We start from the raw sequence: 13,067 nt of genomic DNA, 5'->3' as shown, positions 1-13,067 counted from the left end.
ATACATATTTTATCCTTTCTGGTGCAATGGTAAGATGGTAAATGGGATTGGTTCCTTAATTTCTCTTTCTGATCTTTTGTTTTTAATTTATAAGAATGCAAAAGATTTCTATGTATTAATTGTGTATCTTGGAACTTTATCAAATTCATTGATGAGCTCTATTATTTTCTGGTAGTATCTTTATTATTTTCTATGTAACTGACCCAATACTATAAAGCAACTATACTCTAACAAAAAGTTTAAAAAAATTAAAAAGAATACAAATGAACTTATTTACAGAAAGAAATAGAAAAAAACAGAAAGAGACTCACAGACATAGAAATTAAACTTACTGCTATCAAAGGGGAAAGTGAGGTAGAGAGAGGGATAAATTAGGAGGTTAGGATTAACACGAACACTACTATATATGAAATAGAAAATCAACAAGGACCTATAGAATAGGAGACTGTGCTCAATATTTTGTAATAACCTATAAGAGAAAAGAATCTGAAAAGGAATATATATATAATATATATAACATATAAATGAATCACTGTACTGATATATGTGAAAATAACACAATATTGTAAATCAACTATACTTCAATAAAAAAAGAAAATAGAAAGAACTGAAATTAATTTTAATTTGGTGAATAGACATGAGACAATATTAAACAGCTAATAACTCAATTTGCAGTTAATATAATATGCCACAAGTTTTTAATTTGTGTTTTATACTCACTGGAAATAAACATTGAAAAATGAATTTTATTGTAATAACAAATAAATATAATTAGAATAAATTTAAAAACATATAAAGTGAAGGTGAAGTTGCTCAGTCATGTCCGACTCTTTGCAACCCCACGGACTGTAGCCTACCAGGCTCCTCCCTCCATGGGATTCTCCAGGCAAGAGTACTGGAGTGGGGTGCCATTTACAATACTCCTCAAAAGTTCCTTCCGTGACATCTCTGGAAAAAAGTTGGGAAGCCCACCTCTCCAAGAGAGTAACTATTAGGTATTTTCTTGTTCTATTTTAAAATAGAGAACCAAGCACATAATTGTATTTCATTAAAATACAATGATACTGATGTCACACATTTTCTTTATTGCAGAAGTTTCTCCTTGAAAATTTAGAAATATCATGCCACTGTTTTAAAATATACATCATGAAATGACTAAAATATAAAGCTGAACTGGTTTTTAACATCTTTAAAAACTGATTCTGCTTATTCTCCTTTAAAATTTAATGAAAACTTTCCTTTAAAATTTAAAATATGAAATGTTCTAACACTGATTTCTACTTATAAATTTTTATAATAAGCAATCATATTTCATGATTTTTCAGACACTTTAATCAGATCTAGACATTATATTGTTTTTTTTCCTATTATAACTTTCAGTGTTAGTTTTAATTGGCTCTTCCTTTGGGAATGACTATTACTTTCAATTTGTGCGTTGGTGTTTTTCCTGTATGCACATCAGAGACTTCCATATATTTCCATCTCTTTACCTATCATTTTTGACTCTTGATCATGCTTTTTGTGCAGCGTTTTTGTGACAATGTGGTATTTTGGTGTCAGAGTTTTTGAATAGGTATACGATTGACCAAAAATCTGTGCAGTTCACTTCACACCATTACCAAAAACCTCTGATGGAGTCAGAAATAATAATTTGGTGGTGGTAGAGTTTCAACAAGAAATTCCTCTTCTCAAAGAAGAGAATAGGTCATAGAGATAGAAAAGTGACTTAATCCAAAACAGGTGGTCTCAAAATTGCCTTGATTACTACTTTCCAAAGCAGTGATTTAATTAGTTAGCTTCTGATTTTGTATACATTTTATCTATCTACATCACTCTCTATATATATCTTACACATTATATTTACACAAACATATGACATCTATTTAGAGAAGGCAATGGCACCCCACTCCAGTACTCTTGCCTGGACAATCCCGTGGACGGAGGAGCCTGGTAGGCTGCAGTCCATGGGGTCGCTAAGAGTTGGACACAACTGAGCGACTTCACTTTCACTTTTCACTCTCATGCATTGGAGAAGGAAATGGCAACCCACTCCAGTGTTCTTGCCTGGAGAATCCCAGGGACGGGGGAGCCTGGTGGGCTGCCGTCTATGGGGTCGCACAGAGTCGGACATGACTGAAGTGACTTAGCAGCAGCAGCAGCATGACATCTATTTATATTTTCATATCAATATATTTTCTTTTTTGCTATTTTGAAAGATAATTATAAATATAATTTAAAATAAATAATTTTCTTTATAAATTAAAATAATTGTAAATCGTATTACTTTCTATATGCTTCTCATTTTTCATGTACTCTTTTTTAAGATAAATTCTAATTTTCAGTTGCTCTGAAGTCTTTATTCCTTTTCTTTGGTGCTGTATATTCTTTCATAGGCCTTAATGTTTTTGTTTGTTTACTTCCCTAATTGATATTTTCTTTATTTACTTCACTAGTGGATTGTTTGGTTGATTCATGTCAATGTTGCTTATAAATCCTAAGTAGGTGTATCTAATACCAATCACAAATTCCAGAAGAATAGCATCATTTTCTAAGCTACCACTTACTCCCATCTGAGTAGCTTGGACAGTAATAATTGTTATGACTTATATTCAGGGCCAGAGGATAGATAAGCTACAGGTCATTTTTTACATTTGCAGTAATGTTCAAAGCACACAACTTTCTGGGATGAGGTCTAGGTTGTGAGTGGAGGAACAGATATTTGTACAGATGACTCTAGTATTAGAGAATAGGCCAGACGATGATCAATAGCACAATCCTACCTCTTTTCTAAACATCCTAATTAAAGACATACTGACCACAATTTCCTATGGAAGGGAAATGTACATGTAGAAAGCCATGTGTATTCTGTCTTCCTGACATATTTCCACCCAGAGAACCACTAAGTGGTGGGGCAGAGGTATTTTAAAAATTCATAGTTCAGGGGAGCAGCAAGCCATACAAATTCTCTTTAAACCACTGAATGCAGAGTTAAATTTCACATATATGAATGAAAATATCTGTATCTGTATCTACAACTATATCTACATCTCTCCATGATGAGCAGGCAGGTCACGATTTTGTTTTTCCTGCTGATTATGTTACGGATATAATAAAAAATATAGGGTAAGAAGGTTGTGAAAAGTGTGAAGTGAAAGTGTTTGCTGCTCAGTCCTGTCTGACTCTAGGAGATCCCAGGGACTGTAGACTGCCAGGCTCCTCTGTCCATGGGATTCTCCAGGCAAGAATACTGGAGTGGGTTGCCATTCCCTTTTCCAGGGGATCTTCCCCACCCAGAGATCGAACCTGTGTCTCCTGCGTTGAAGGCAGACTTTACCATCTGAGCCACCAAAAAGGTTGTGCATTCCAGCAAATATCAGCATCAAATTCCTTCTGCCTGCATGGCCGTGCCTTTTCACACTGTCTGTCTCCAAGAAGTTGATGTTAATATTTTAATTGGATGTTGTTGGCATTCAAACAGCTCATTTGCTTGTTTTCCTGCTGTTCTCTGAAAACGTTCTTGGCAAAAGGAATGTGATGGACAATCCTCCTTCCTCACAGTGCCAAGAAGCCCCCCTTTACAGTTTAAAATGGCCCTTTTCAGATACAAGATGCACAACTCTTTACATAGCAGAGAAGTGCGAATAGGTCTGTTGAAAAACCCCTGTGGATTCCTGCTTTAAGCAAAGTCAGCTAGTGGTTAATCAGGTGTAAAGGAAGGAAGAAATTCTCCTTTAAGATGAGGAAAAATGAACGAATGTACTAGAATGCAAACATTGAAATTAAGTTCTGGCTGTTTCTATTGTTTGGCTCCAAAACTTATAAGGCAGCATGTAATCCCACACCTACTTACCTGGAATCCCCAAGCCATAGCCAGTAGTGAAATTTGCTTTAAATCCCCGTTTTGCCAACATATTATCAGTGATAAAAAGCACAGTCATTTGGTTGGTGGTTGAGAACACGTCGTTTACTGGACCAGGGCCTGTGTACACAGCTGCTCCCAAAGAAAATGGGATAATCAGTGAGATAATCATTTGACTCTAGAAGGAAATGTACCCTTTTCCTGAATTCTGTCTCCCAGACATATGCAACACGCAGCGTGGCTTGCTCAAGAAGCACCCACACATAGAACGTGTACATTCTCTTATATTCTAGACACTGCTTCTAAGAAAGCCAACTTCTTTGTTGATCTTTTCCAGTATTACTTAAGGTTTCTGCAGCTCTAGAATTGTAGTGATGAAATTACTCATAATATTGTCTAACTTAGCACCAGTACTATTCAAAGCTCATGCTACCCCAGAAAATTATTTACCTGCTTTTAAAGACCTTTATAAAATAATGGAGATTATAATTTTTTACAATTTTTGTCTCAATAAATTTAGTCTGAATTTTTATCTTAATAAATCAATTGCCTTTTTAATACATTTTTGTTTAAATTCATTTGATATTTTTTTATAAATTGAATCACTAACCTTATCTGAAAGATACATTAGAGACGGATAACGTAGACCTAAATGGTGGTATTCAATTTTTCCCCCTCTAATCCCTAGGGCTACAGGCCTTCATAAACAATAAAATCCTCTTGGTAACCTTTCCCTTCTCCAGGGGATCTTCCCAACCCAGGGATCAAATCCAGGTTTCCCACATTGCAGGCAGATTATTTACCAGCTGAGCCACAAAGGTAGCCCTGTTAAAAAGTACTGGCTTCAGTTACTTTAAAAATACATTCATTGTGTTAAATGTTTTATATATTGGAATACTTGAAAGTGATTCTGTGTCATAAGAGCTCCTTGCTGATAAATTTGAGAACAATGATTATGAGATCCTTTTGGAATTCTCATTTACTTTTCAATGATTGATGGAAATACTAAGAGGTGAAATGATAAAAACTGATCACGAGAACAGAAATTTTTATTATAAAGACAACATAAAGTGAAAATAGAAAAACTACCCAAAATGCATTTATAACTATTGAAAATCAAACTTGAAGTTCCTCAGTTCTTGCTGGTACAAGGCACCGTAGTTCACTGAGACTTTCATTGTTACTGGTTTTGTGTGTGGCTCTCATCTCCCAGGAGGCTTTTGAGAGTCAGACACGACTGAGCACATGCACAAAGCACAGTTAGATAAAACACTTCTGAAAAGTGTGCTGTTTTTGCGTTCCAGTTGACATTTTATGTATTTTCATAGTTTAAAGCATGACTTATCAAGGGACACTTCTTTCTTGAAAGTTGGTAGTTGTTTAATAAGATATTAGCCATTCTATTTCATAGAACTTTATTATATTAAAAGGCATTTATGATCTAGGTATAATAACTTCTGGAATAGTACACTTTTCCTCTATGTCTATTAAAAATTAGTGATCAATAAATGATTGGGAAGAATCAATTTGATCAATTTTTGACTCATTCTCAGATATTTATATAGAAGCAGCTAGTACTAGAGACACAAAGTAATAGTGAAACACAAAGTAAATATCATTTAAAAATTTTGCATAATAAACATAATTGATCCTTCAGTTTGAAATGAAATAAAATGTATTATAATAGTTATTTTTGGACATACAATGTATACATAATGCATAGAATAGAAAACTGCATAATGGATGTTCTTGGCTTTTAGTCTCTAAAGTATAATGCTTAGTGTTCTTGCCTGGAGAATCCCAGGGACAGACGAGCCTGGTGGGCTGCCGTCTAAGGGGTCACAGAGTCGGACATGACTGAAGTGACTTAGCAGCAGCAGCAGCAGCAGTATCTCTAGGACCTGCTAACTCAAAACTGTGAATCTTGATTTCCCAAGAATTCTAAAGAATATTTTTCCATCATCACTGTGAACGTTCCCCATATTGGAAATGCCACAGTTTGATGTGTTATTCTACTGTTGTGTTTTCACTTAGCTCTTTGTAAAAAAGTAACTACATGTATTGAGAAATTCTCTCTCCATGGGCTTCCCTGGTAGCTCAGCTGGTAAAGAAGCCACCTGCAATACGGGAGACCTGGGTTCGATCTCTGGGTTGGGAAGACCCCCCGGAGAAGGGAGCAGCTGCCCACTCCAGCATTCTTGCCTGGAGAATCCCATGAACAGAGGAGCCTAGCAGGCTGCAGTCCATGGGGTGGCAAAGAGTCGGACACGACTGAACGACTTTCATTTTCATTTTCTCTCTCCATCAGTCTGTCTTGAGCCATACAACTTTCACAATAAACTGGAGACTTACCTAAGAACAAGGAATCATCTCCTTCACCATCTCTGATTTCAACTACATCTGCAATATTTTCCAGGTCAAATTCTTGAAAGTGGAGCTGAATATTTTTTCCCTTTTGTGCATTTAAATTCCAAATACCTTAAAAGTAATAAATAATAAAGTTAGTTTAAACATACTTCTTTTGATTTCTCTTAACTTCAATCTTCTGAGACTTTCAAATCACTTTCAAAAATCTTTCCTTCATTTTATAAAACCTAATATTCCAAACTATTTGTCTGTGTGAAGAAATATTTCATCTACTCTAGAATACTTATAGTAAAATTTCAACTAAATTTGAGATCATTTATTCTAATTGAATTTATTTTATTCATATAAATGAAATACTTTCATCAAAGCGTGCAAATAGCCTTTTACTCCTACAATCTAAAATATATGAACGTCAAAAGATATGAATATTCTACTTCTATTTATTTTATTTCCAAGATTAAATGTAGAGGAAATGAGGTAATTAAAATGTAATTTGTAGGGCAACTAAGCTTTAGTATTTCTTTAAGTAATTGTTGCCATTATTTATATATGTCATATGATGGCAGTTCCTTTTGAAACAAAACAAAAAAATATTTATAGCCTTTTAGTATCAGGGAATGGCAACCCACTCCAGTGTTCTTGCCTGGAGAATCCCAGGGACGGGGGAGCCTGGTGGGCTGCTGTCTATGGGGTCGCACAGAGTCGGACACGACTGAAGCGACTTAGCAGCAGCAGCAGCAGCAGCATCAGGAATCCCTGGTGGCACAGCGGTAAAGAAACTGCCTGTCAAAGCAGGAGATGTGGCTTCAATCCCAGAGTTGGGAGAACCCCCTGGAGAAGGGAATTGCCACCCACTCCAATATTCTTGCCTGGGAAATCCCATGGACAGAGGAGCCTGGGCAACTATAGTCCATGGGGTCCAAAAAGAATTGGACATGACTTAGTGACTAAGTCAGCAGTGGCCACAGGGCTGGAGAAGGTCAGTCTTCATTCCATCCCAAAGAAAGGCAGTGCCAAAGAGTGCTCAAACTACCGCACAATTGCACTCATCTCACATGCTAGTAAAGTGATGCTTAAAATTCTCCAAGCCAGGCTTCAGCAATATGTGAACCGTGAACTTCCAGATGTTCAAGCTGGTTTTAGAAAAAGGCAGAGGAACCAGAGATCAAATTGCCAACATCCGCTGGACTATCAAAAAAGCAAGAGTTCCAGAACAACATCTATTTCTGCTTTATTGACTATACCAAAGCCTTTGACTGTGTGGATCACAATAAACTGTGGAAAATTATGAAAGAGATGGGAATACCAGACCACCTGACTTGCTTCTTGAAAACCTATATGCAGGTCAGGAAGCAAGAGTTAGAACTGGACATGGAACAACAGTCTGGCTCCAAATAGGAAAAGGAGTATGTCAAGGCTGTATATTGTCACCCTGCTTATTTAACTTCTATGCAGAGTACATCATGAGAAATGCTGGGCTGGAAGAAGCACAAGCTGGAATCAAGGTTGCTGGGAGAAATATCAATAACCTCAGATATGCAGATGACACCACCCTTATGGCAGAAAGTGAAGAAGAACTAAAGAGCCTCTTGATAAAAGTGAAAAAGAAGAGTGAAAAAGTTAGTTTAAAGCTCAATATTCAGAAAACTAAGATCATGGCATCTGGTCCCATCACTTCATGCAAATAGATGGGGAAACAGTGGAAACAGTGGCTGACTTTATTTTTTTGGGGCTCTGAAATCACTGCAGATGGTGATTGCAGCCATGAAATTAAAAGACGCTTACTCATTGGAAGGAAAGTTATGACCAACCTAGATAGCATATTAAAAAACAGAGACATTACTTTGTCAACAAAGGTCCCTCTAGTCAAGGCTATGGTTTTCCCAGTGGTCATGTATGGACGTGAGAGTTGGACTATGAAGAAAGCTGAGCACCGAAGAATTGATGCTTTTGAACTGTGGGGTTGGAGAAGACTCTTGAGAGTCCCTTGGACTGCAAGGAGATCCAACCAATCCATCCTAAAGGAGGGCAGTCCTGGGTGTTCATTGGAAGGCCTGATGTTGAAGCTGAAACTCCAATACTTTGGCCTCCTGATGTGGACAGGCGACTCATTTGAAAAGTCCCTGATGCTGGGAAAGATTGAGGGCAGGAGCAGAAGGGGACGACAGAGGATAAGATGGTTGGATGGCATCACTGACTCAATGGACATGGGTTTGGATGGACTCTGGGAGTTGGTGATGGACAAGGAGGCCTGATGTGCTGCAGTTCATGGGGTCTCAAAGAGTTGGACATGACTGAGCGACTGAACTGAACTGAACTAGTGACTAAATCACCACCATCTTGTTTTTTATTGATTCCTTAAATGATTTATTCTTTAGATTTTGCTCCCGAACATTTCTTCATTCTACATGAATTTCTCATTCACTCTTAAGGAAGTCATTTCACTGACATAGTAATGGACCTCTAAGTTATCTTCTACATTTTCTTGAGAAGTAGATCCAGTTATCCAATATTTACTGTGTATAAATCTAAGTATCTCCAACTCAACAAGTAATAAAGGGAACACAGCGATCTCTTTTGCCAACTCATTCCTCTTTTCATTCTTCCTATTTCAGTGAATAGTACCACTAATCAGCCACTCACAGTTTTCTACACCAGAAGCTTCCTCGTCTTCCTTGACCTCTCTCCTCCCATATACAATCAATTACCAAGGGTGCCAATACTAGCTCCTACATCCCTGGGATCCCATTGCCTTCTCAGTCTCCAATGCCACTATCCGAATTCAAGTCACTGTTATTTTTCATCTCCTAATGAGTGAGGCTAATTGCTCCCTTACAACCAATCTCTGATCCTGCAATAGAATTTGTTGTTGCTCGGTCACCATGTAGTGTCCAACTCTATGCAACCCCATGGACTGCAATACAAAAGGATGGATCCATCTAACATGTAAACTTGATTTTACCACTATTTTCCTGTAAGCCAGTGAAAGTCTCCTCAGTGCTCTCAGAATAAAATTCAAACTGCTTAACATGGTGTGAGATAACTTCACATTTCATTTTCATTTGTTATCATTACTTAATTTTGCTTGAAGATTCAAGAAAAAATCAAGGTCTTCTACTTCTGAACTTTTGTATGTTAAATACTTCTTATGTTCCTGCACAGCCTCCTGTCTTTGCCCTTATTATAAACAGGGCCTTAGGCATTGTGTTATGTCTGACAAGTTATCTGAATCCTTATCTAGACTGAATTGTTTGTTTCTTCTTTACTTACTTCAGTACCTAACAAATAAAGCACTCAAAAAAGATTTCATGAATAAGTTAATAAATTTAATAAATGTCTCCAAATTGTTCTTTCAATGTTCCACTTATTTTTGGATTCTTTTACATCATTACTTTGTACAATTGATAATGTACAAATCATATTTTTACATTATTACTTTGTACAAATGTTTCAAAGATAGTTTCTATGCTAAGTAGAGATGATAATCTCTGGTTCCCCATACAAGTCAAATTAGATTAATGGCTGTTTATTTTTTTTAATCAGATATCTCCCTATAATAGTGACTCTATTGTCCTTTCAGAATGATATGATCTCTGGATCATTTGAAGGAAGAGACACTGACATTTTCAAATAACACATTTTTCACTGTCATTGGGGTATTTTTTTCACTGGTAGAATTTTCCATTTAGGTTGGTGGTGCTATCAGAAGCCATGGAAGGCAGGGGAAGAACATGTCTGTTTCTCAAAATACTAGTGTGGAATCTTTGGAGGGATGGGCCATGGAATTTTCATCTTTAACACAAACAATCTCTGTGCAGTTCTAATGAGCATCTCTATTTAGGACTAATGATCTAGATATAAGCTTTATCTGGTTTTATCATACAAGTCTCTTCTTTCTAGACTTAGAATTTTTTAGTATCCTTCATACTAGATCATCCTTTATGTTGGGACATATTGGGACTGCTTCCCTGGTGGCTCAGGTGGTAAAGAATCTGCCTTAAGTGCAGGAGACCTAGGCTTGATCCCTGGGTGGGGAATATCCCCTGGAGAAGGGAATGGCAACCCACTCCAGTATTCTTGCCTAGAGAATTCCATGGGCAGAGAAGTCTGGTGGGGCTATATAGTCCATGGGGTTGCAAAAAGTCAGACATGACAGAGAGACTAATACTTTCACTTTATATTGGGATTCTAATCACTGCCTGCTTTATTCTCTTTAATCTGTAGTTATAAAAGAGATATATATATATATATATATATATATATATGGATAAGTCTCTTTGCTGTCCACCTGAAACTATCACAACATTGCATATTGGCTATATTCCAATACAAAATTAAAAAAATAATAAATTAAAAAAAAAGAAATTGTGGAGGTCAGAAATAGTGAAACACTATTTATAAAGTGCTTTGAAAACAAAACAGAAAACTATCAACCCAGAATCGTTTAATCAGCAAATGTATCCTTCAACAATGAAAAGTAAAACCATTTTCAGAAGAAAGAAAATTAAGAGAATTCATTGCCAGTAGACCTGAATTAAAAGAAATGTTAAAGAAAGTTCACAGGGGAAAAAAAAATGATAGCAGAGGGCACCCTGTAATGCCAAGAAATAAGGAAAAATAACAGAAATGGTAATATCTGAGTAAATAGAATAATTTTGTTCACAGTTTACACTTGTTAAAATATGTATAAATAAATAGTATTTAACATTGGGGAAAAAAAAAAGATGTGGGTGTCACAATTGGCTCTTTGCTTTATGTACTTTCCACTGATCTTATACTATGGAACTCAAACTTGTTATACACAAGATAAACAATATATGCATAATCAAGGAGACTGGTATCTGGAATAAGGCTACTACCTCTTTTACTTATTTTTTTAAACTTTTAAATAGGAGAATTATCATAATATCACCTGTTTTAAAGAATTATTGTAAGAACTGACTAAAATAAGTTATATTAAGCACTGGTGCTGTGACTGGCATAAAATAAATGCTAAAAAAGTTAGTCATTAATCATTGTTATTCTTCTCATTACATTACGTGAGCCCATAGATGTAGTAGTTGTATCCAGATATAGCAAAATTATAATCTAGTTTGCTGTGTCAAGGGGAGAATCTAACTTTGATATATACATTTGTTTTCCATGATCTGGAAAAGAAATGACTCACAGAAAGCCTGATTAGGGTAGCTGTTTGGGAAGTTTATAGACGTGAATGTTGTATTTGGCTCCCACAGGTCATGAGGCCCTCCACAGTCCGCTGAAAAGGAAAGCAAAGAAAAATCATGAGTAACATAATATTTATTTCAGAGCTGTAATACTATATGCCAGCAAATTTCCAATTTTATTTCTTGGAATACTGGTTTTGTCAGATACATGTTAGAGCTTGTGTAGGGGAAAATATAGGCTAACAGGTTTCTTTACTGAAGAATGTCTCAAACCCTTATATATTTTTATGATCTTTGTGATTCCCCAAGAAGGCATAATAGTGTTCTGCATTTTCCAAAACTATCTGGCCAAGGAAACAATTTTGACAAGCATCTTTTATAGGTAGTCTTCATGAAATAAAGTATCAACTCCTTGCTTTAGAAAAAAATAGATGAATCTTTGTAATGGAACAAATACAGTATATGCCTCTCTCTTATGAGAAGGACTAGTAAATAACTAATCCTATCATTTCTTGTTTTTTCTTCTTTTTTTCCTACTTTTCTTTAGTAGAGAAGCTTCACCATTCTGTATACTGTATTGAAGCATGTGATGTTCAAGAAAGGGAGACAAACACAATTGCTACTTTCTAAATAGTTACCCTAGATTGTCTGGGAGTGAAGTTGGGACTGAACTAAATCCAAATTTATAAGAAAAAACATAGCACCGATCTTCCAGTTAAGAGTATGATGCTTCAAGTAGGTAAACTAACTTTTTGAAATTTGTAACCTACTTCATATTTATTTATCTTGCTTATTAGAAGACCATTCTAAAGTAATGTAAAAATTCCTCAGCTACGTTGAGTATTCCAGTTCTTACTTTTTAATATCATATTATATTTAAGATGAAAAGAATAAAAGTAACCTAAATAGAAGAATACAGAGGATCAGGATAAGTATATATTTTCCTGCAATTAAAGCAGATGATAATGATATGGCTGTGTGTGCTTAGTCACTCAGTCATGTCCGACTCTTTGCAACCCCATGAACTATAGCCTGCCAGGCTCCTCTGTTCATGGTGATTCTTCAGGCAAGAACACTGGAGTGGGTTGCCGTGACCACCTCCAGGGGATATTCCTAACCCAGGGATTGAACCCAGGTCTCCCACACTACAGGCAGATTCTTTACTGCCTGAGCTACCAGTGAAGAGGAATAATACTGGAGTGGGTAGCCTATCCCTACTCCAGTGGATCTTCCTGACCCAGGAATCCAGTTAGAGTGTCCTGCACTGCAGGCAGATTCTTTACCAGCTGAGCAACCAGGGGAGCCTGATAATGGTGTACTTACTCCCAATAACATAGAAGTCAAATTAGAGAAGAGAAAATTAAATGTCTCTACATCTACAGCAGTGTCTTTTATCAGACTCTTGTTTAATCCCTCTTTCACAGGTCATCTGCCTTATTTATGTGGATCCTTCCAATTTATGTGCATTTTTCAAGCTTGTAGGTAATAATGTTCTTTGATTTGGGTTTTGTGATATGCACAATGGGACAGAGACAGTTACTGTGGCTCAAACTAGTATCATTACCAATATATCCTGTTCTGTAAGGTGACAGGGCTTGGCCTAACTTATATGAACTCCTGGGACTGGCTTATCCACAAACAAATGAGTTCAGCCGGAATAATAAAATCTTTCTAAA

General features: G+C 36.3%; 1 protein-coding gene across 1 annotated transcript in view; it reads right to left on the bottom strand.

Annotated features, from left to right (window-relative positions):
• Positions 1 to 13,067, bottom strand: part of TMPRSS15 (transmembrane serine protease 15) — a 142,236-nt gene that overhangs the window by 55,604 nt on the left and 73,565 nt on the right. The window contains exons 15-17 of the mRNA XM_061426189.1: positions 11,394 to 11,483; positions 6,212 to 6,337; positions 3,851 to 3,991 (exon numbers count right to left, since the gene is read on the bottom strand). Of these exons, the coding sequence (XP_061282173.1) occupies positions 3,851 to 3,991; positions 6,212 to 6,337; positions 11,394 to 11,483 (357 nt within the window). The remainder of the gene's footprint in view (positions 1 to 3,850; positions 3,992 to 6,211; positions 6,338 to 11,393; positions 11,484 to 13,067) is intronic.

Source organism: Bos javanicus, chromosome 1 (assembly GCF_032452875.1).
Source record: "Bos javanicus breed banteng chromosome 1, ARS-OSU_banteng_1.0, whole genome shotgun sequence".
Taxonomy (NCBI): Eukaryota; Metazoa; Chordata; class Mammalia; order Artiodactyla; family Bovidae; genus Bos; species Bos javanicus.
Note: the sequence above shows the minus strand (reverse complement) of the source record. Positions and strands in the feature narration are given on the sequence as shown.